General features: G+C 42.3%; 1 protein-coding gene across 1 annotated transcript in view; it reads left to right on the forward strand.

Moving 5' to 3' along the window:
- LOC141163076 (uncharacterized) overlaps positions 1-23,890 on the forward strand; it is a 100,296-nt gene extending 76,406 nt beyond the window's left edge. The window contains exons 3-6 of the mRNA XM_073649125.1: positions 18,542-18,678; positions 20,978-21,192; positions 21,594-22,741; positions 23,666-23,890. Coding sequence (XP_073505226.1) covers positions 18,542-18,678; positions 20,978-21,192; positions 21,594-22,741; positions 23,666-23,890 — 1,725 coding nt within the window. The remainder of the gene's footprint in view (positions 1-18,541; positions 18,679-20,977; positions 21,193-21,593; positions 22,742-23,665) is intronic.
- The last annotated feature ends 613 nt before the right edge of the window (positions 23,891-24,503 follow it).

The raw sequence follows: 24,503 nt of genomic DNA on the forward strand, positions 1-24,503 counted from the left end.
TACAGTAATTTTATTAATCTCACGAAAGTCCAGACAAGGACGTAAACTGCCGTCCTTTTTTTTAACAAAACAAAATCCAACAGCCACAGGAGACTTGGAAGGCCTAATGTGACCGGCGGCCAAGCTTGTCTGTATGTATTCCTCCAAAGCCTTTCTCTCAGGAATAGTAAGATTAAATAAACGACTTTTAGGAAGAGTCGCTCCAGGGACAAATTCAATGGTACAATCATAGTCTCTATGGGGAGGCAATATTTGTGACTCCTCCTCAGAAAAAACTCTCCCAAAATCCTGAATAGGTACAGGTAATTCCCCTTTTTCCACCGCAGCAATACGTCCGTTACAACACTTGTCATAACACTTAGGACTCCAGGACTTAATTTCATTGGTAGACCAATCCAGTACAGGATTATGCAATTTTAACCAGGGTAACCCCAAAATTACTGGAGAAGGCAAATTATTTAATACCACCAAATCCAAATTTTCTTGATGAACACCATTAATAGTGAGGGGAAATTCACAGACCTTGTGAGTAACACTCTTCAAGGGGGAGCCATCGACAGAAACCACAGCAATAGGGGATGACAAAAGTTTGGGTTTTAATTTAAGTTTTTCCAAGAATCCCCCATCAATCACATTCAGAGTTGAACCACAATCCACAAATATCCGAAATTCAATTAATTGTTCCTGAGCAGTGGTAGTAGCAGAAAGAAATGCCCCTTAGAATTTAAACAGGCAATAAGGGCGTAACTGACCTTTTTTTTTTCTTTGTTCATACGAAGTACACAGTTCTTAATAAAATGATCAGATTTTCCGCAATAAAAGCACAAACCTTCAGAAGATCTGCGGTCTTTTTCCTGAGAGCGGGGTGCCATCGCCCCAATCTCCATTGGCTCTCCAATGTCAGTACAGACCCTCTCAAGACTCGGAGCTGACATGGCAGAGGATTTACTTTCATTAACCCTTGCACGCAGTCTCCTGTCCACCCCTATAGCTAATTGCATAGCCTCCTGCAAGTTTCCAGGTGTGGGATAAGCAATCAGCAAATCCTTAACCCTTTCACCTAGCTCCGCAAGAAACAAACTTTTCAAAGCTGAATCGTTCCACCCCACCTGGGCAGACCACCGACGGAAGTGAGAGCAATATTTTTCCACATTACCTGATCCCTGCCTCAAATGTCTTAATTCAATCTCAGCTGATGAGACACGATCAGGATCATCATACAACAAACCCAAAGCAGAAAAAAAACTATCCACTTATCTAAAGCATGGATCACTAGGTTGCAGAGAAAAGGCCCATCCCTGAAGTTCTTTGCGCAAAAGTGACATTATGAACCCTATGCGCTGTGATTCATCACCAGAGGATCTGGGTCTCAAACGAAAACACAATAAACAAGCATTTTTAAAGGAAAAAAATTCCTGTTGATCACCAAAGAATAAATCAGGCAAACGTACCTTTGGCTCCACAAAATGTGCTCCAGAACAGCTACTCACGTGTTGTTGGAGCTCGGCCACCTCCAGAGAAAGTCCCTGCAGGCGTTGAGCCAAATCCTGAACCGACACCATGATGGAAACTGGAAGTCTTTCCTTAGAGATATTTTTGGGCTGGACTTACTGTTATGATCTGCTACAAGCACTAAGGAAAGAAAGGAGATCTGTCCCTACAATAGAACTAAGCTAGATCCCTACAATGTAACGAGGAACCTGATCCTGCGATCAGACCCGCTAAAGTCCTCGGCTAGTCTGTACGAAGACCTATAGATGCAAGGGAGAGATCCCTACAAGAACTAGGGACTGGGATAAAGTTGGGCACCTCCTAGCAGAAATTGTAGCAGTAAAAGACAAACACACAACATAGAACATAAAGGTCCGAAGACCAAGCTAAACAGACTGAGAAAGGTAACTAAGCACCAGGCTAACTTAAGAGTAGAAATTACAATGAAGTCCAGCAAGGCCAGGAGGGCGGAGCAGGATTAAATAGGCAAAAAAGGTCATGTGACCAGCAAACTAGAAAAAACCTAACAGGAGAGTTCTAACACCGTCTTCTGCATGCACCATCACCAGAACGTCCAGTTCCACGTCCCTTGCCACGCGCCTTGCCCATTGTAAATGAAGTAAAATAGCTTGCACTCGCACTATCAATGGCAAAAGAGTGATAAAAAGGTGATTTGAACCGTGGAAGAGGAAAACGACAGTTCTAGTTCTCTGGCCTACACCAGAATCTTTTAAACAGATATATTTATGTCTGAACAGTCAGCGAGACACTCAAACTGTTTTTTTTCATGTAAAAAAGGCAAGAAAGGTGGATTACACCCAGATTTGAACCGTGGAAGAGGAAAACCACAGTTCTAGTTCTTTGGCCTACACCAGCATCTTTCACACAGATATATTTCTGTTTGAACAGTCAGCGAGACACTCAAACTGTTTTTTTTATGCAAAAAGGTGGATTATACCCATATTTGAACCGTGGAAGAGGAAAACCACAGTTCTAGTTCTCTGGCCTACACCAGAAGCTTTCAAACAGATATATTTGTGTCTGAACAGTCAGCAAGACACTGAAACTGTTTTTTTTCATGCAAAAAGGTGGATTACACCCAGATTTGAACCGTGGAAGAGGAAAACCACAGTTGTAGTTCTCTGGCCTACACCAGAAACTTTAAAAAAGATATATTTGTGTCTGAACAGTCAGCGAGACATTGAAACTGTTTATTTTTTATGCAAAAAGGTGGATTATACCCAGATTTGAACCGTGGAAGAGGAAAACCACAGTTCTAGTTCTCTGGCCTACACCAGAATCTTTTAAACAGATATATTTGTGTCTGAACAGTCAGCGAGACACTCAAACTGTTTTTTTATGCAAAAAGGTGGATTACTCCCAGATTTGAACCGTGGAAGAGGAAAACCACAGTTCTAGTTCTCTGGCCTACACCAGAATCTTTTAAACAGATATATTTGTGTCTGAACAGTCAGCGAGACACTCAAACTGTTTTTTTATGCAAAAAGGTGGATTACTCCCAGATTTGAACCGTGGAAGAGGAAAACCACAGTTCTAGTTCTCTGGTCTACACCAGAATCTTTTAAACAGATATATTTGTGTCTGAACAGTCAGCGAGACACTCAAACTGTTTTTTTTAATGTAAAAAAGGCAAAAAGGTGGATTACACCCAGATTTGAACCGTGGAAGAGGAAAACCACAGTTCTAGTTCTCTGGCCTACACCCGAATCCTTTAAACAGGTATATTTGTGTCTGAACAGTTAGCGAGACACTCAAACTGTTTTTTTTTATGCAAAAAGGTGGATTACACCCAGTTTTGAACCGTGGAAGAGGAAAACCACAGTTCTAGTTTTCTGGCCTACACCAGAATCTTTTAAACAGATATATTTGTGTCTGAAGAGTCAGTGAGACACTCAAACTGTTTTTTTATGCAAAAAGGTGGATTACACCCAGATTTGAACCGTGGAAGAAGAAAACCACAGTTCTAGTTCTCTGGCCTACACCAGAATCTTTTAAACAGATATATTTGTGTCTGAACAGTCAGCGAGACACTCAAACTGTTTTTTTATGCAAAAAGGTGGATTACTCCCAGATTTGAACCGTGGAAGAGGAAAACCACAGTTCTAGTTCTCTGGTCTACACCAGAATCTTTTAAACAGATATATTTGTGTCTGAACAGTCAGCGAGACACTCAAACTGTTTTTTTTTATGTAAAAAAGGCAAAAAGGTGGATTACACCCAGATTTGAACAGTGGAAGAGGAAAACCACAGTTCTAGTTCTCTGGCCTACACCCGAATCCTTTAAACAGGTATATTTGTGTCTGAACAGTTAGGGAGACACTGAAACTGTTTTTTTTATGCAAAAAGGTGGATTACACCCAGTTTTGAACCGTGGAAGAGGAAAACCACAGTTCTAGTTTTCTGGCCTACACCAGAATCTTTTAAACAGATATATTTGTGTCTGAACAGTCAGCGAGACACTGAAACTGTTTTTTTATGGAAAAAAGGCAAAAAAGTGGATAATACAGAGATTTGTACCGTGGAACTGCAAAACCACAGTTCTAGCTATCTGGCCTTCACCAGACTCTTTTAAACAGATATATTTGTGTCTGAACACTCACAGACCCACTCATTTTTTTTTTTGGGGGGGTGGAATACCAAAAGGTTAATAAGACGGGTATTTGTACAGTCTGACTGAGGAAAAAAAAAAAGAGGATTTAGATGAAGAAAAAAAGATTTTTCCTAGCCCCTGAGACCTGGGGCTATGTCTAACTATTTGAAAAGCCGCACACAGGACTGTAATGCAGTGTTTGTTGGTTTAACCACTGCGTCTCCTATACAGCCTGCCTGCCTGCCTGATATCTGGGATGGATATTAGTCCTGAGAAGGACAGTTTGTTTGATTTTGCAGGCTTTAGAGATTTTGCAGTATAAATCTCTCCCTAACTCAGCAGCACTCTCCCTACACCGTCTGATCCGCAGCGACTGTGTCCAAGATGGCGGAGCCCAGTTTTAAATACTCGAGGTGATGCTGTGCGGCCAGCCAATCACTGTAATGCCCATAACCAACATGGCTGCGGCATTACAGTGACAGGCTGGCAATCCCTGCATGTTCAGTGTCTCTGTAAAGAGCGCCAAACGTGCAGGGCGGAGACCGGAGCTCCCGCCCGAGTAACCCGAAAATGCTCGGTGCTCGCCGAACATCCCGAGTAGTGAGATGCTCGGGCGAGTACCGAGCAGTGTCGCTCAACACTAGTAATTGTCTCTCATAGTTATCAAAAACCTATTACCTTTGCTTGAACTACAGGTTTCTATCCCCCAATGTATTTCAGGGTAGTTGAAGTCCCCCATAATAATGACTTTTCCTTGAGTCGCTGCTTCATCTATTTGCTTTACGAGGATATTCTCCACTGCTTCCATTATTTTTGGAGACTTATAACAAATCCCTATCAGTAATTTATTATTTTTTCCCCCTCCCCTTATCTCCACCCACAGGGACTCTACATTTTCATTAGATTCACATATATTCTCCCGCAAGATGCGTTTTAAGGATGATTTTACATATAAACACACCCCGCCTCGCTTGTTTGTACGGTCATTATTGAACAGACTATAGCCCTATAAATTAACTGCCCAGTCATGGCTCTCGTCCAGCCATGTCTCAGATTTCTCCACCATGTCATAATTATTTTCCAACAAAATTAATTCTAATTTCTCCATTGTGTTGGTGAGGCTTCTGGCATTAGTGTACATGCATTTTATGTATCTCTCTGTACCTCTATTCCTTCTTACTTTATTGACTGTTCTAACCCCACCCCCAATTTCTTTATTTGTGCCCAGGTCACTATCTGCACTATCTTCCCCACGTATAAAATGAATACCCTTCCCTCTATCCCTAGTTTAAACATTCCTCCAACCTTCTAGCCATTTTCTGCCCCAGCAGAATTGCACCCTCCCCATTGAGGTGCAGCCGGTCCCTAGCGTAGAGTCTGTAGGCAACTGAGAAGTTGGCCCAGTTCTCCAGGAACCCAAATCCCTCCTTCCTACACCAGTTCTTGAGCCAACTATTTTTCTCCTTAATCTCCTGTTGCCTCTCTGGCGTGGCACGTGGTACAGGTAGTATTTCAGAGAATACCACCTTGGAGGTCCTTGCTTTAAGCTTGCAGCCAAATTCCCTGAAATCATCTTTAAGGACATTCCACCTACCTCTAACTTTGTCATTTGTGCCAATGTGCACCATGACCACTGGGTCCTCACCAGCCCCTCCCAGTAATCTGTCAACCCGATCAGCGATGTGCCGGATTCGAGCACCAGATAGGCAGCACACTGTTCGACGATCCCTGTCTTTGTGACAGATTGCCCTATCTGTTCCCCTAATAATTGAGTCCCCCACTACCAGCACCTTCCTGGCCTGCCCTGCTCTCCTATTTCCCCCCTTACTGGAGCTGACACTCCTCCGGCTTTCAGGGGATATGCCTTGCTGCAGGAGTGCTACCCCTGTACCGACACCCCCCTCATCTGCCAACTTTGAAAACTTATTGGGGTGTGCCAGATCAGAACTAGCCTCCCTGGCACTCTTCCCTCTACCCCCCCTTCTAACTGTCACCCAGCTAGCGGCCTCACTGTCCTGCAGCTTCCTACTACCACCCTCCCCCACATCTACCCCAGTGAGCAACTGCTCAGTGAGCAGCAGACTCCTTTCCATTTTGTCAATGGATCTCAATGTTGCCAGCTGCTCATTTAGATCCAGTACTTGGATTTCCAAATGCACAATGTGCACACATCTCGCACAGCAGTATGCAACCCCGACCGGCTGTTCAAGGATTGCATACATGTGGCAAGATATACACTGGATAGCATTGCCAATAATGGAGCTCATTTCCTAATGGGGATTGCACTAGACAGAAATGTTAGGTAAAAAGAAATGTAAAGAATTAATAAAATACAGACAGCAATTCAGTCCAAATTCCTCCCTTCCAAACTCCCTGAATCCAAGTCACTGAACAACAAGTCACACACTTACTTCCGTTTGCACTTACACTCCGGTCACACTCAGCTCGTTCACACTCGCTAAGGAAGAAGGAAGAAGATTTAAATAGTTTTTTGTTTTTTTTTCCCCCTTTTGCAGCAATGTACCCTACAGCTCAATGCACTTCCAAAAAAAAAAGGTCATCACTGAGTGTCAAAAAAAAAATATATATACTCTTTTGTGTATAATATAGGGCAACTTTCATGCATTGGTGGATCTGTGAATTGTGCAGGACCTGCACATATGCGCACCACGGGCCTGATGTGCGTCCTACGACTTTTGACATCTCCCTGCAAGGACCTGCGTGGTCACATGGGCCCATGTGACGGTCACGGGATCCATTGCATGACGCTGACGTCGTGGGTCGACCCTGCAACCGTGACGCTACATGTGTCATCATTGGCCCTCCCACATATTTTGATTGGGTGACATCTCACTCAAATTGACCCACCTGTCTTTGTGATTCACACCCCCTGAAGAAGGCAGCGCCGAAACGCGGGGTGGACACATGGCGCCTCTGTGAGCTCCTGTATCTGTGGTCCTGTGCCTGGGTATGAAAACATTCGTTCATTTATTTATATGTACACAAACAAATGCATTGCTATCTAGTGACCAGTAGTATATATCTGACACTATAAATAGCTGCCATACCTCTGACATACAAACTCTAAGATCTATACTAGTGAGACCACAGTGAATACCTGTTGAATACTTAGTAGTCAGTACACATGGTTACATATCCCCATGTGGGGCTCACAGAAGGGTCTTTGCATGCCCCCTATTTAGATGTATTTTTATACATTGCATGTTTTTTGCACCACCTGTGTATCAATTGTCTGCATTCCATTTTTTATATATTGATTCAATAAAATTAATTTTTATACAGTGGAAAGATTTGGGCATTGGATCGTTGTTCTTTTCTCTATGGTCATACTGTATATAGTGGGGGCTCATACTGTATATATAGGGGCTATGTGGAGGCTCATAGTATATATAGTGGGCTATATGGGGGATCATTCTATATATAGGGGGACTGTGTGGGGGCTCATCTTGTATATAGAGGCTGTGTGGAAACTCATTCTGTATATAGGGGTTGTGTGTTAGCTTATATTGTATATAGGGGGCTGTGTGTGCACCAAAACTGCATATAGGGGCTGTGTTTGGGCTCATACGGTATATAGGGGATGTCAGCCTACTTAATTCTTCTCAATATTAAGTGATGCAATTAATACAAAATAATAATTATAATTATTATGTTAATATTAATATTGAGCAGAATTAATTTCAGCCTTCTGATTCAGCTTTCCACAACAGTCACCGTCTGTAATGTGGCCCCTCAGAAAATTAATTGCCATCCCCTGATCTATAGTAATAATAATACTGTTTTATTACTAAAACTGTAATGTAATGATTTCATCATACCAGTGTACACTCCCTGACAGAAGTTATGTCGCTTATCCATGTTATGTAAATAAAAGCTTATAACCTGACGTTAAATTCATCCTTTGGTTTTATAAATGACTCTTTTGAAAGCTGAAACCCTCCCAAATTTGGTATAGGTTAAGAAAATAAATTGGCATCAATACTGAAATATTGATCATTTAATGAACACAGAATGGTCAGATTTTGGCAAGACAAAAGTTTTGTCGCCTGGTCATATAATGCACCCAATCCTAGTTTACATCCTCACCAGTGCTCAGTAAATGATTGGTTAATTAGTGGGTGTGTATGAAAAGAAACCCAGCACCCCAGACCTTCACTTGAACTGCAACTTGAGCTCTGACAACATGCCAAAAATCCACCCTGTGATCAAAGCCTTGATTATCAAGAGGCTGAAGACCAGATCCACTGCAGAGGTGGCTGGCACCTTTAATGTGTCTCAGCGTCAAGTACAAAGAATTTAAAAAAGATTTGAAGAGACTGGAGATGTGTTTGACAAGCCCCGGTCTGGTAGACCCCGCAAGACAACTGCTCAGGAGGAACGTTTGCTGATTAAAAAATCCAAAGCAAGCCCCTCTTCCACTGCAGCAGAGCTCCAACAGGCCTGGTCACCTCAAGTCCCTGTGTCAACTAGAACAGTTTGTAGGATTCTGTCTCAAAATGGCCTCTAAGGTCGAATCAGTGCCCAGAAGCCAGCACTAAACAAAAGGCAAATACAAAACGTTTGCAAAGTCCCACAGCCTACTAAACAGATGGACGCTGGAAAAGTGGCAGAAGGTGGATTTCTCTGATGAATCTTCAGTAGAATTACACCACAGCCACCATAAATACTGCAGGAGACCTACTGGAGCCCGTATGATCCAAAATACACCCAGAAAACAGTTACATTTGGTGGTGGAAAGATCATGGTCTTGGGTTACATTCAGTATGGGGGTGTGTGAAACATTTGCAAGGTGGAAGGCAATATCAATAGCCTAAAATATCAAGAAATATTAGCTACCTCTTACATTCCAAATCATAAAAGGGGTCAAATTCTGCAGCAGGATGGTGCTCCATCTCATACATCCATCTCTACAACAAAGTTACTCCAGGCAGAAAAGATCAAGGTGCTCAAGGACTGGCCAGCCCAGTCACCAGACATGAAAATCATTAAGCATGTTTGGGGTAGGATGAAAGAGGAAGCTAGGAAGACAAAACCAAAGACTCTAGATGAACTCTGGGAGGCATGTAAGACTGCATTCTTTGCTATTCCTGATGACTTCATTAATAAATTGTATGAATCATTGTTGAACCGCATGGATGCAGTCCTTCAAACTCATGGAAGTCACACAAAATATTAAATATGACTCTAATAGCACCACAACTCCATTCACCAATGTTATGCAACATATATTTGTATTTTAAGATAATTATTTGTTTGAATATCACATTACTTTCTGTGGGCGACAAAACTTTTGTCTTGCCAAAATCTGGCCATTCTGTGTTCATTAACCGCTTCGCGATGCCCCACTGTAGATAAACGTCGGCGCTTGCTGGGCTCTGTGCAGCGCCGACATTTAAAAAAGGTGGGTGGTCCCCCAGCGCTCAGGACCCCCAGGGTCCTGCAAGCGCTGCACTACCGGTTCAGAGCGATAGCTCTGACATGTGTCATCATGGGGACCTGATTGGATCAGGTCCCCATGATGTTAACCTGTTCCTATCTTCTAGATGCCGCGATCCATAGCGATCGCGGCATTTAAAAGATAGTGACAGCCGGTGGTCGGCGATCAGGACCCCCCACATACCTTAGTAGCGGCAGGGATCCCGGTGCTGTGACCTCTGACATCATCGAGACCTGATTGGCTCAGGTCTCGATGATGTCAGCATCACACCAGCCAATCAGAGAGATCACTAGGGAAGTTTGTTTTAGCAACAAACTTTCCCGGGCGATCTGGCTGATAAATACACTGTTTCTCCTCTGATCTCAGTGAGAGAGCAGAGGAGAAACAGTGTGACAAGAGCTGTCAGCCTTGCCACAGTAAAAGTGGAAAAAAAAAATGATAAAGAAAGTAAGAGTTAGGGTTAGTCAGTCCTGTCAGATCAGTCAGTCCTGTCAGATCTGTCAGCCAGTCAGTCCTGTCAGATCAGTCAGTCAGTCAGTCCTGTCAGGTCAGTCAGTCCTGTCAGATCTGTCAGTCAGTCAGTCCTGTCAGATCTGTCAGTCAGTCAGTCCTGTCAGATCAGTCAGTCAGTCAGTCCTGTCAGATCAGTCAGTCAGTCCTGTCAGTCAGTCAGTCCTGTCAGATCAGTCAGTCAGTCAGTCCTGTCAGATCAGTCAGTCCTGTCAGATCTCTCAGTCAGTCAGTCCTGTCAGATCAGTCAGTCAGTCAGTCAGTCCTGTCAGATCAGTCAGTCCTGTCAGTCACTCAGTCCTGTCAGATCAGTCAGTCCTGTCAGTCAGTCAGTCCTGTCAGATCAGTCAGTCCTGTCAGTCAGTCCTGTCAGTCCTGTCAGTCAGTCAGTCCTGTCAGATCAGTCAGTTAGTCCTGTCAGATCAGTCAGTCAGTCCTGTGAGTCAGTCAGTCCTGTCAGTCAGTCAGTTCTGTCAGATCAGTCCAGTCAGTCCTGTCAGATCAGTCCAGTCAGGTCAGTCCAGTCCGGTCAGTCCAGTCCGGTCAGTCCCGTCCAGTCCCGTCCGTTCAGTCCGGTCCATTCAGTCCAGTCAAAAAATATAAAAATAAAATGGCCCGTCAGACTTATACAGCAGAGGAGGTGTATGCCCTGCTGTGTTCTGATAGTGATGACAGTGCAATCTCAGATGGAGATGTGGATTTTGAGGGCTTTAGTAGCGGTGACACTGAGAGCTCAGAAATGAGCAGTGATTCTGGTCCATCCTCAAGCCCAAGGACCAGTACAGCAATAGGGGCAAATAGCGCTACTGCAGAAACGTCTCCAAATCAGGGAACACTGCCCAGTACAAGCGCTGTCCCTGCTACTAGTGAATTGGCGCATGCCAGTGTACAAGGGGCTTTGCCACATGATCTAGCATTTCCCAGATGGGAGGCTTTGGATTCGGCTGCTCCATTCAGCCCTGATTTCAACGCCACTCCTGGTATAAATGTGGAGGTGGAAGATTTTGGACCAATTCATTTTTTTAATTTGTTTTTTACAGACAACTTGCTAGAGCATATTGTCGTGCAAACAAATTTATATGCGTCCCAATTCATAAGCCAGAATCCCCGATCTTACTATGCTAGGGCAAATTTATGGACACCAACTAATGTCCCGGAAATAAAAAAAAATTTAGGACTTACATTTGCCATGGGGCTTGTTAAAAAACCGAGCATTCGATCCTACTGGTCCAACCACCCTGTTCAAGCCACCCCTATGTTTTCAGTTGTTCTTACTAGGACCCGTTATGAAATGCTCATGCAGTTTTGGCATTTTAATGACAATAGTCAATGCCTGCCCAGAAATGCCCCAGAACATGACAGGTTATATAAAATTAGACCCATCATTGAAAATTTGTCAGAAAAATTCTTAAGGCTCTACACCCCAACACAAAATATTTCTATAGATGAGTCCCTTGTAAAATTCAAAGGAAGACTGCACCTCAAGCAATTTATCCCATCTAAAAGGGCAAGGTTTGGAATAAAGATCTATAAAATGTGCGAAAGTTCAACCAGATACACATCCGCTTTCCGCATATATGAGGGGAAAGATAGCCAACTAAACCCACCAGGATGCCCTACTTATCTGGGGACATCTGGAAAAATTGTTTGGGAGCTGATAAGTCCATTTTTTCAAAAAGGCTACAATCTGTACGTGGACAATTATTACACCAGTATACCCCTATTTAAAAGTCTGGTTGAACACAACATCGGGGCTTGTGGGACCATCCGTAAAAACCGTCAGGGGTTTCCACAACCATTAGTCAACCAAAAGTTTCAAAAGGGGCAGTCAGGGGCTGTAGGCAACGGAGAGCTGCTTGCCCTGAAATATAGGGATAAGAGGGATATTTTTGTCCTCAGCTCGATCCACACAGATGCCACAAAGGCCACTGTAGAACTAGGATCCACCACTCCGAAGCAAAAACCTGTGTCAGTCATTGACTACAACAAACACATGGGGGGTGTGGACCTTGCAGACCAGGTTCTATAGCCATACCAGGTATCAAGAAAGTTCTATACCTGGTATAAAAAGTTGGTTATTTATTTGTTTCAGGTGGCCACATACAATTCTTTTGCGTTGTACAAAAAAGCAGGAAATTCAGATCCTTTTCTTGACTATCAAGAAAAGGTAATTGAAAATCTTGTTTTTCAAAGTGTTAGCCCCGCTCATCCATTAGAATCTGAGGATGTGAAAAGACTCACTGAGCGACATTTTATTGCACTTATTCCAGCAACGGAAACAAGAAGGAACCCCCAGAAAAGATGTCGTGTATGTACTAAGAGAGGAATGAGGCGTGATACCCGCTACTATTGCCCACAATGCCCATCATTGCCAGCCTTATGCGTCACTGACTGCTTTAAAATCTTCCACACAGAACCACGTTTTTAAACTGTAAAAATGTATCCCAATTTGTCATTCAAACATTTGGTTCATTTAGTGAATGACACATTCGAGTAGAGCTCACTTAATTTCCAGGGGTGGGGGGGTGGGTTCTCCAGAATCTAAACCTTCCATTGCGTGCTTGCTTCTGGAAATCATCCATTGAGTTAAAATGGTCACTAAACCCATAGATGAATTCCCAGAGGGGTGTCATTTCCAAAATGGGGTCACTTCATGGGGGATTCTTTAATTCTGGTACTCTGAAAAGTGCCAGAACAGCATAATCCCCCCTGAAGTGACCCCATTATGGAAATGACACCTTTGTGGGAATTCATCTATGGGTTTAGTGACCATTTACCTATCTACTTATTTTCCGACCACTAGATTAATTTATACAGAGGAGTAGATTGTAAAATTCGGTCACTTGTTGGGGGTTTCCTCTGTTTAGGCACCCCAGGGGCTCTCCAAATGCAACATGGCGTCCGCTATCGATCCCAGCCAAATTTCCATTCCAAAAGTCAAATGGCGCTCCTTACCTTCCGAGCTATGCCGTGCGCCCAAACAGTGGCTTTGCACCACATATGGGGTATCAGCGTGCTCAGGAGAAATTGCACAACACATTTTGGGGTCCATTTTTTCTGGTTGCCCTTGTGAAAATGAAACATTTGAGGCTAAAGTAGCAGTTTTGTGTTAAAAATGTGTTTTTTTATTTTCACACTTCAAGATTATAAAATTCTGTGAAGCCCCTGGGGGTTCAATGTGCTCACCACACATCTAGATAAGTTCCTTGAGGGGTCTAGTTTCCAAAATGGGGTCACTTGTTGGGGGTTTTCTCTGTTTAGGTACCTCAGGGGCTCTCCAAATGCAACATGGGGCCCGCTATCGATTCCAGTCAAATTTCCATTCCAAAAGTCAAATGGCGCTCCTTACCTTCCGAGCCATGCCGTGCGCCCAAACAGTGGCTTTGCGCCACATATGGGGTATCAGCATGCTCAGGAGAAATTTTACAACACATTTTGGAGTCCATTTCTTCTGGCTACCCTTGTGAAAATTAAAAATTTGAGGTTAAAGTAGCAGTTTTGTGAAAAAAAGTTAAATGTTCATTGTTTTCTTCCACATTCCAAAAATTCCTGTGAAGCACCTGAAGGGTTAATAAACTTCTTGAATGTGGTTTTGAGCACCTTGAGGGGTGCAGCTTTTAGAATGGTATCATTTTTGGGTATTTTCTGTCATAAAGGCCCCTCAAAGTCACTTCAAATATGATGTGGTCCCTAAAAAAATGTTTTTGTAAATTTTGTTGTAAAAATGAGAAATCGCTGGTCAACTTTTAACCCTTATAGCTTCCTAACAAAAAAAAATTTTGGTTCCAAAATTGTGCTGATGTGAAGTAGACATGTGGAAAATGTTATTTATTAACTATTTTGTGTGATATATCGCTCTGATTTAAGTGCATGAAAATTCAAAGCTTGAAAATTGCAAAATGTTCACAATTTTTGCCAAATTTCCGATTTTTTCACAAATAAACGCAAGTGATATCGAAGAAATTTTACCACTATCATGAAGTACAATATGTCTCAAAAAAACAATCTCAGAATCAGGGGAATCCGTTGAAGCGTTCCAGAGTAATTACCTCATAAAGTGACAGTGGTCAGAATTTGATAAAATTGGCCCGGTCACGAAGGCAAAAACAGGCTCTGGTGCGAAGTGGTTAAATGAACAATATTTCAGCATTAATGCCAATTTATTTTCTTAACCTAAACCAAATTTGGGAGGGTTTCAGCTTTCAAAAGAGTAATTTATAAAACCAATGGATGAATTTATCGTCAGGTTATAAGCTTTTATTTACATAACATGGACAAGCGACATAACTTCTGTCAGGGAGTGTATATGGTGGAAGAAAGGTAAAATATTTCTGTCCATTTTGACATTTTGATACAAGAAGCATGGGGGCCTTGGTGTGCCAATGGGGGCAGCAGAAAGTATACATTTTGACTTAAAAGAGTTGTGAACTATTGGATAACCCTTTCTTATTTACTTAATTGATTCACATAAAATAAAAAAACACATATTTTTACCTCCCAGACTAGCGTCACAACTGCAGAGTTGGCTCTGTGATTCCCAAGAAGCGGTCATGTGATATTGTTATGTCATTTTACCACTGCAGCCAATCAGTCATGTGACTGCTGAGAGTAGCAGCACTGTCATTACAGGAGCAGCACTGGTCTGGGAGAGAAGTATAAGGTACGTTTTTTATTGTTTTATTTTGTGTGGGACACTTAAAGGGAATCTGTCAGCCTGTTTTTGCTATGTAAGCTGAAGACACCATGATGTAGGGGTTAAACACAGATTTCAGCTATGCCTCTCTTATCAAGCTCTGTGGTTGTGTTTGCTTTAAAGTAGCTTATCATTGCTCAGACTAGTAGCTTGTGACTCCTGATCCAGCAACGCCTCCTCCTGTGATGAACACCTCACTGTCTATAGACAGTGTATATACAGAGCCTGGTGTGAGCGGGGTTAGCTTTCTCTGCTTTGCTTCATCCAAGAACTCTGTGTGAGGATAGCTGCACTCACTAATCTAAGTGATACATCTTTGCATTCAGCATCTCATTGCCTACATCAGGCTGCTCTCAGACATGGTAGCAAAAACCTGCTGACAGATTCCCTTTAAACTATTAAGAAGGGAATCTGAATCTGCGAGTATAATATGAAGCCCTAGTACAATGTAGCATATCAGTACAACAGATCGAAGAACAGAAGGAAACTCCAACAGAAAACCTCTTCTTACAATCTTCACAGTTGGGTTTACATACTTTCTACGTATAGTATTAAACATTGACACAATATTTTTTGGTGCTAGTTCATCATCTGAACCCTTCTTCTGACAGCCATGCTGTTGTGATGGATGCTAACCAATTTAAAATGAGATTTGGTTCAGAAAAGACAGCAGCGTTTCTGGATTGTGTTGCTATATAACTTCTTCTTTACACAATAAAGCTTCAACTTGCATTTGCACGGTGACCTGTGTTCACAGTCAATAATTTCTGGAAGTATTTCTGAGGCAATGCAATGATTTGCACAACTGAATTGTGTTTTTACTGCAGTGCTGCCTTACGGCCTGTAGATCACGAACATCCAATATTGACCGTCGACCTTGTCCCATATGCACAAGGATCTTTTCAGAATCTCTGAATCTTTTGATAATAATATGTACTGTAGATGGTAGGATATTCTAAATCTTTGCAATGTTTCATTGAGGAACATTTTTCTTAAATTGTTCTGCAATTTTTAGATGCAGTTATTCACAGATTGGTGAATCTCTGACCATCTTTGCTTCTGAGAGACTCTGCCTCTCTAACATGCTCTTTTTTACATTCATGTCTCTTAGTAGAAAATTGACCTTCTAGTTGTTTTCCATTAAAACCACTTAAATTTCCAGCCTTTTGGTAAACCTCTCCCAACTTTTAAGAGATTGGTTGCTGCCATCAATTTCTAAATGAGTTATTTTTTTCAAATGAAATGGAAAAATGTCTAACTTTCAACTTCTAATCTGTGTTCTATGCTCTGTTGTGAATACAATATGGCTATAAGAGATTTCCAAATCATTGCATTCTTCTATTCTTTACATTTTACACAGTGTCCTAACGTTTCTTGAATTATATTGCACAATAAAACTGTTCTGATTGGATCAGTAGAGCTTGGTATATGTTATATTGTGACATTTTAGGATAGTGACACTCTTAAACTTATCGAACTCTTGATTATAACCTACTAGCTATTGAGCCTGTTCTATGCCCAGGTTGCGAGCATTTTTATTGGTGTATGGTCTTTCATGCTGGTATTTGTGCTGCTCCCATCCTGGTATTTCTGCTGCCCCATCCTGGTATTTGTGCTGCCCCCATCCTGGTATTTCACCTCCCCAAACCTGTTCTCACATCCTGTTATGTGCTGCCCTCATCCCTATCCTGGTATGCATGGCACGCCTCATCCCTATCCTGGTATACATGGCACCCCTCACACCCAATCTTGGTATGCATGGCACCCCTCACCATCAATCCTGGTATGCTTGGCACCCCTCATCCCCAATCCTGGTATGCATGGCACCCCTCATCCCCAATCCTGGCATGCATGGCACCCCTCATCCCAATCCTGGCATGCATGGCGCCCCTCATTCTGGCATGCATGGCTCCCTCATCCCTATCCTGGTATGCATGGCACCCCATCCCTCATCCTGGTATGCATGGTACCCCTCATCCCTATCCTGGTATACATGGTACCCCTCATCCCTATCCTGGTATTCAAGGCCCCTCATCCGAATCCTGGTATGCATGACCCCCCCAGATCCCTATCCTGGTATGCATGGTACCCCTTATCCCTATGCTGGTATGCATGGTACCCCTCACCCCTCAATCCTGGTATGCATGGTACACCTCATCCCCCAATCCTGGTATGCATGGTACCCCTCATCCCCAATCCTGGTCTGCATGGTACCCCTCATCCCTATCCTGATATGCATGGTACCCCTCACCCCTCAATCCTTGTGTGCATGGTACCCGTCATCCCACAATCCTGGTATGCATGATACCCCTCTTCCCCAATCCGGGTATGCATGGTACCCCTCACTCCTCAATTCTGGTATGCATGGCACCCCTCATCCCCAATCCTGGTAAGCATGGCACCCCATCTCCCATCCTGGTATGCATGGCACCCCTCATCCCAGTCCTGTTATGTATGGCACCCCTCATCCCCCAATCCTGGTATGGTACCCAATCCCTCATCCTGGTATGCATGGCTTTCTCATCCCCAATCCTGGTATGCATGCCCCCATCATCCCAAATCTGGTATACATGGCACCCTTCATCCCTATCCTAGTATGCATGGCACCCCCCATCCCCCAATCCTGGTATGCATGGCACCCCCCATCCCCCAATACTGGTATATATGGCATCCCCCATCCCCCAATCCTGGTGTGCATGTTACCCCTCATCCCCCAATCCTGGTATGCATGGCACTCCTCATTCCGCAATCCTGGCATGCCTGGTACTCCTCATCCCCCAATCCTGGTATGCATGGTACCCCTCATCCCCCAATCCTGGTATGCATGGTACCCCTCAACCCTCAATCCTGGTATGTATGGTACCCCTCATCCCCCAATCCTGGTATGTATGGCCCCCTCACCCCCCAATCCTGGTATGCATGGTCCCCTCATCCCCAATCCTGGTATGCATGGTCCCCTCATCCATCAATTCTGGTATGCATGGCACCCCTCATCCCCAATCCTGGTATGCATGGCAACCCTCAGCCCCAATCCTGTTATGCATGGCACCACTCATCCCCAATCCTGCTGTGGTGTCCTGTTCTGCCGGAGACCGGGGGAGGAGTGTGGCGCCTGAGTACGTGCGTGCCCATACCGCACTGTCTGGCTCCATTTTGCTGAAGACACACTGCAAATGTGTCTTCAGTAAAATGGCGCTGGATAGTGCTATGCGCATGCGCCAATTCCGACGCATTTACTCCGCCCAAGGTCTCCGGCCAGAAGAGAGGCGCCGCGGCAACGCTCCTCCCGGTCTGGTAGGTATGCAAGTATGATGCCGGAGATCGCGGTATGCGTTCAGTGTCTACGCGTACCGCGATCTCCGGCGCCATACACTCCCTCTTACCTGTTACGGCTCCATGCGTTCTTCTGTCTGGTGCCAGACTGCGCAGGCGTGTCACGCTTGCACTGCCTATAGAGGCTTCAAACAAAGGGACGCTTATAGCGTTATATTATAGATATTATAGATACTACTGCTACCAATGTTTTACTATGACAATTGCACGGCTGTGAGCTTGATTTTATGCACCTCTTTACAATGTATGTGGCTGAAAGAGATAACTTCAGTAATTAGAAGGGATGTCCATTTAGTGTAGCAAAAAAACAGTTTAACAAGTATAATGTGAACCTCTCATAGTTAATTATTTCAAGCGATAATCTTATTATACAGGGTTTTCTTTGCATGTCAGATTTTTTGTATACAAGTTAAACCTCAATTATTGATTTTTCTTTTTTGATCAGAGATATTTCTCCATTCCTGGTGGCCGTTTAGTTCACGTAAGGAAAAAGTTAACAGCACCCAGAAGGCAGATGAACAGAAACAGAGATTTAGCAAGTAATATTGCAATCGACAATCCTGTTGAGATCCAGGGTAACTGGTGAAAGTTTCTGTTTCTTGACATTTGTCAGGATTTCCCCCTGGTGTGCAGGTGAAAGGATTGCTAAAATTAGAAACAAGTGTTCCAAGTAACTATCTGATGAATAAAAAGTGTCCATTTTGAATTTCTCCATATATATTCTAGCTGCTAATTTTCAACAAATATATGAATCAGATGTTCACCACATGATTTTTTTTTACTTTTACTACCCATCAAAAAAGGATTTAGGGAGTTTCGACAAGTCTCCTGCCGGAACATAGGAAATGAATTGGAAAACATTATTAAAACATTTGGTAACACTTTATGTTAAGAACTTCAGCACTGTATTTGCCTTGTAGACACTCTGTAAATATCTTTGTAAGTCAAGCTGTATCATATGAGGCCGTTGCCTCATGTATGTAGTGTGAGATACATTAGTTATCAGAGTACAATGACTGACATTATGTACCTGGGTAAGCAATGTGACAGCAACTTTACGCAGGCCATATGGCAGACAGAAGTGTATGGTTATGTAGTCAGATAAATCTAGGACCCAGTGGGATTATGAACAGGACCTGTTTATTACATAAACTTAGAAAAAGGCCTATCTTTAAAAATAATCAGAGATAAACTAAAATGTTCCTAACAAAATGTAATCATTTAATCAAAATATCATTACAACTGCTGATGATTTTTTCTGCTATTTCAACTAATTCTACTACTGATAAGTAAAAAGGTGAATTCGGAGTATGCCCCATTTATGCTGAACACAAAAATTAAATCCCTGTCTTATTTAGTTTGTGATTTTGTCCCATCTCTCCTCCATGCACCAACCCTGTATAAGACTACCAGTCTTTACCAGAAGTGGCTAAAAATGCCTTCTCGGCCAATCACTGACCACAGTGGTGAACCACCTCAGCTACTGACTGGCTGAAAGGGCATTTCCATCATTTCTGATTTGTCAAAGACTGGAGTAGGAAACATGGACCAGTAGGGATCTAGTAAGCACCAGAACAGGACCTGTTGGGAATCTAGTAGGGAGTAATTTGTTTTATTTAACTCTTTAAGGATCAAGGAATTTTTTGTTTTTGGGCTTTCAATTTTTTCTCACCTTCTTCCAAGAGCCATAGCTTTTTTAGTTTTCATTTACATGGATATTTTAAGGGCTTGTTTTGTTTGTGGGATAAACTGTAACTTTGAATGATACAATCATTTTGCAACACAGCATACTAAAAAGCAGGCAAAAAATTCCAAATGGGACGATATGGTGAAAAAACGCTGTTCATCCATTCTTTTGTATTTTTAAGGCATTAGTTGTGTGGTAAAATTGTTCTGGAATTGATTGTTCAGGACAGTCCAATTACAGTGATAGCAAACATGAATGAATTTTTTTTTTCAATTTACAGGGGTTGTCCAGGACTTTAATATTGATGGCCTCTTCTTAGGACACCCTGCACCCCTGTCAAACTACACAGCTCCCTCAGTTGCTTAGTGGATGCTTCTGGGTACTGCACATCTGCCCAAAATTGATTCGAATAGGGGCAGATCTGCATCATCCGGCTTAAGCCATTATACACTTGGCGGAGCTGTGCTGTGCACCTCTGTAACTGAATACTACTGCCACCAATGGAGGAGGGAGTTCAGCAGTCTTTTAACACTAGAACTACTGATGGAGTCATTTTGACTCCTTTCGTTTTTTATTTCTCTTCTGTGACTACATTTTTCAGAATTCCGGCTTGAAACTTGGTGACTTTTCCTCAAATATGATGTGAAAAAAGATTTTGTGAGAATAAATAATTTTGGTGAAAAATTTGCGCGTTTTTTTCAAAATTTACCAAGAACTACTGAAGGGAGTCATTTTGACTCCCTACTATATTTTGAGGTCCTTTTGTCACTAAATGTTGCTATAAAGTTTTGTGCATAATTTTTTCACTCTGTCTTATTTACCCTGATGTTCATATAGATGTAGTTCAATTTACATGTCAACTTTTCACATTTTCCTTGTGTTTTACCTGCTTGTATTACTGTGTAATGCTGAACAAAATAGCTTGTTTACTCTAGGCTCTTATCTTATGCTAATGAAGGGTGGTGTTTTTCTAAGGTCCTAGCAGGAGACAGTATTCTGGATAGTAACTTTACTTTCAGTTCAGCTGAAGAGACAAAGAGAACAGACGCAGACATACGAGCTCTGAAGACTCATACAGTTATGAATTGTTATGAAATAGTTTAGCTGTCTGTCAACTGATTCAGCCCACCTACTTTTGAAGGTGGCAGAACAGTTATTATTTCTTTTAGTTTTCATTTCATTTCTATTTTTCAGCAGGGAACTATATAGAATTATGGAATTTGTGAGGAATATGGAGAGAAGACGTTTGATAAAGCCTCAGGATATTCTGGCTACTTTGCAATCCATACCGGAGGATGAATCGGAATCCGAATTGCAGGAACATGTATTTGATTCTGACAGTGATGAAGATTTCATTCCTCAGAACATATCAAGTGAATCTGAAGACTCAGAAGGAACAAATCCAGAAGGTAAGTAGTTATGTGTATTTATTTGTTCTTCCACACACTGAGTTAAGGCCTGTGCAAACTAGCAGAATTCTGGCTGAATAGCCATCTGGATATTCTTGCCGCAATACAGGCCGTACCTGCCCGCTCATGCCTGAAGCTCCGCTCCAAACCCCGGGCTGGAGCCGCTGTCAGGGACAGAGCAGCGCTTGCTTACGCGCGAGCACAGCTCCGTCCCAGACAGCGGCTCCAGCCCGGGGTTTGGAGCAGAGCTTCAGGTATGAAACTCCACTCTGTACCTGAGCGGGCAGGTACGGGCCGGATTGTGGTGAGAATATCCGGTCGGATATTCTGCCGCTAATCCAGCCAGTGTGCACGGACCCTTACAAAACAAAAATTCTAAATATTCATCAACTTTTTTACAGATATTCCAAGCACATCAACTGGGGATCGGGCTCATGCAGTTATGTTGCCTCGTGACCATCCTCCTGGTCGTGGACAGAAAAAATCAGCAAAACGTCCCAGAAATGAAAGAACAACAGATAACGATGGCGGCGAAGGTAATGCAACAACAAACACCAGAGAAGGCGAATCTGAAGGAATACTAGTTTCAGCGGATGGTATTCAATGGAAACCTGTTGAAATTGGAGAACACTTGCCTGGTAGGCGTGACAGCCAAAATATTCTTCGAGAAGCACCTGGCCCTACAGGATACGCCAGAAGAAATATCATTATCGATAGTCCTTTGAGCGCATGGCATTTATTTTTTGATTCATATATATTGACACATATAAAGAACTGTACGCTTGCAGAAGCATGCAGGAACAATAATTTACAGTTTACTCTATCTGATGAGGAGCTAGATGCATTCATTGCGATATTCTATGCTCGTGGAATATCTGGCACGAACCGTCACTCGATTAGCAGTATTTGGTGTAATGACTGGGGAATACCGTTTTGCAAAGCGACAATGTCTAGGGACCGCTTTGTTGAAATTATGAGGTTTCTCAGATTTGATGAGAAATCTACTCGATCGGAGAGACTGCAAACGGACAAGTTTGCTCTATTTTCTACTGTGTGGGACAGGTTTATTGATTATTGTATTGCGTGTTACAAACCTGGCCCATACATAACGGTGGATGAGCAACTTTTCCCAAGCAAAACTAGGTGTCCATTCACGCAGTACATGCCTTCCAAACCAGATAAATATGGCCACAAATATTGGCTAGCTGTTGATAAGAGGAGCAAATATCTGGCAAATGGCTTCCCTTATCTAGGCAAAGATGACACACGCCGTGCTGAGGACCGTTTAGCTGACCATGTGGTAATGAAGTTATTGGATCCGTTTTTGAAAAAAGGTCGCAATGTTACAACCGATAATTATTTTACTTCAGTAAAATTAGCTAAACAGCTAAAAAGCAAAGGAACAACCATCGTGGGAACACTGAACAAGATAAGGCGAGAAGTGCCTAAAGAAATAAAATCCATGAAAGAGGAATTGTACAACACTAAAGTGTTTAGAAATGAAGACAATTTTACACTTACAGTATATCAAGGAAAGCCCAACAAAAATGTTGTCATTTTGAGTTCCGTCCATCCAGATGTTGTTGTTGCGTCTGATTCCGCTAAAAAAACTCCAGAAACGGTAAACTTTTACAATGAAACAAAATATGGAGTAGATGTAGTGGATCAGATGGCACGAAAATATACCACACGAACATGCACAAGGAGATGGCCTGTTCATGCATTTGAAAATGCCTTAGACTTTGCGGGTATAAATGCATGGATAATATTCAAGGAGATTACCCACCAAAAAATGTCACGCAAGGCATTTTTGCAAACGCTTGTGAGAGAGTTGAGTGGTCCTTATGTCACAGATAGGGAAAAGGGTTCCACGTCCCAAGTTTCTACATGCTCAGAAGTGATGGTTCAAACAAAATTTTGCCAGATCAAAGAAAAGTGCAAGAAAAATAGATCTGTCGGAAATTGTAAGACTTGTGGTAAGTCTTTGTGTGGGCAATGTACTGCCATAAATCAAAGGCAATGCCTAAAATGCGAAACACCAAATGTTTAGAAGGTGAATTCTGCGCCATATTTTAATTTTTATGCTCCTCCACCTACATTTTCTCTGCTTTTTGTTCTTCAGTTGTTGTTTATATGTGTGCACTTGAATAAAAAAAAATGTTTGAAAAACGTCTATTATAATTATTGTTATTTTCTGTAGAAAAATAAGAAAACCAGAAAAAAAACAATCAAAAGCATTACTGTTGGATCTCACAATAATAATACATTACAAAAAATATAATTATTAATAAATAACCACAAATGAAACTCTAAAAATAAACAAAAACAAGCAAGGAGTCAAAATGACTCCTTTCAGTAGTTCTAGGCGGGGTCACGAGTCCAGTAGTCCTAGTGTTAAGCAATGAGAAGCATTTAAACAGTGTGTTATATTCCCTGGATAATCTCTTTAATGTGAATCTTCCCTCTTATTGAGGATCCTTTATCTTTTGATCCCGCTGTGAGAGCTGAAATTCCCAACAACATGCACCATGACCTTGTGTTCACATGTGCAGAACCGTCCCGGGACCCATCAGAGCCAAAAGTTCTGGCTCAGTGTGAGAGGCCCAGGGATTTCAGCCTCATAGTGGGAAACAGAAGATGCTATGAGGACCAGAAAGGTGACGGTGAGAAGCAGAGGGGCCAGAGACATAAGCAGTAAAATGAGTATAAGGATTTTGTTTATTTTTAACTTTTTAATGGCCTCTTACAGTTCAGAAAAATTGTTGCCAGCAGCTGCCATTTTTTCTGAATCCTTGCAGAAGCAAATAACAATAAATCTGCATTTTGAAGTATGCTGATTTTTTTTAAATTTGAGTATTTAATTTCCACTTGAATATATTTGCTCATCTCATCCAGGCTGTTTTCCCTAGCACCAGCCTCTTTTGCTTGATTGATAGCTCACTATCTGTGTGATATCTAGAACTGGCAAAAAAAAAGTGATGATGAGCTATCAATCAAGCTAAAAAGGCTGGTTCTGGGCTGGGAAATTACCTTGTTAAGCAGAGTCTAGGGAAGTGCTCTGTCACGCCCAGAGCACTTAACTCATCATTTACATATGAATTAAAATGCCAATTTCTCGGGAATCTCATCTGATAGAACATAAAAAGGTGTTGATAGATTTACATTTCAAAGACCTGCATGTCCATATTTGTTGTCAGGGAGGGTTAATCTTTTACCTATATTTGGCTATTGATTCTTGAAAACTGGCTCCCATAATGAACTAGGACTGAGTAGAACTAAATTAAATGTGGTATGTGATTCAACCCAGTAGC

This window comes from Phyllobates terribilis, unplaced genomic scaffold, assembly GCF_046119375.1.
Source record: "Phyllobates terribilis strain yellow unplaced genomic scaffold, ASM4611937v1 Scaffold_1__5_contigs__length_1240528914, whole genome shotgun sequence".
Taxonomy (NCBI): domain Eukaryota; kingdom Metazoa; phylum Chordata; class Amphibia; order Anura; family Dendrobatidae; genus Phyllobates; species Phyllobates terribilis.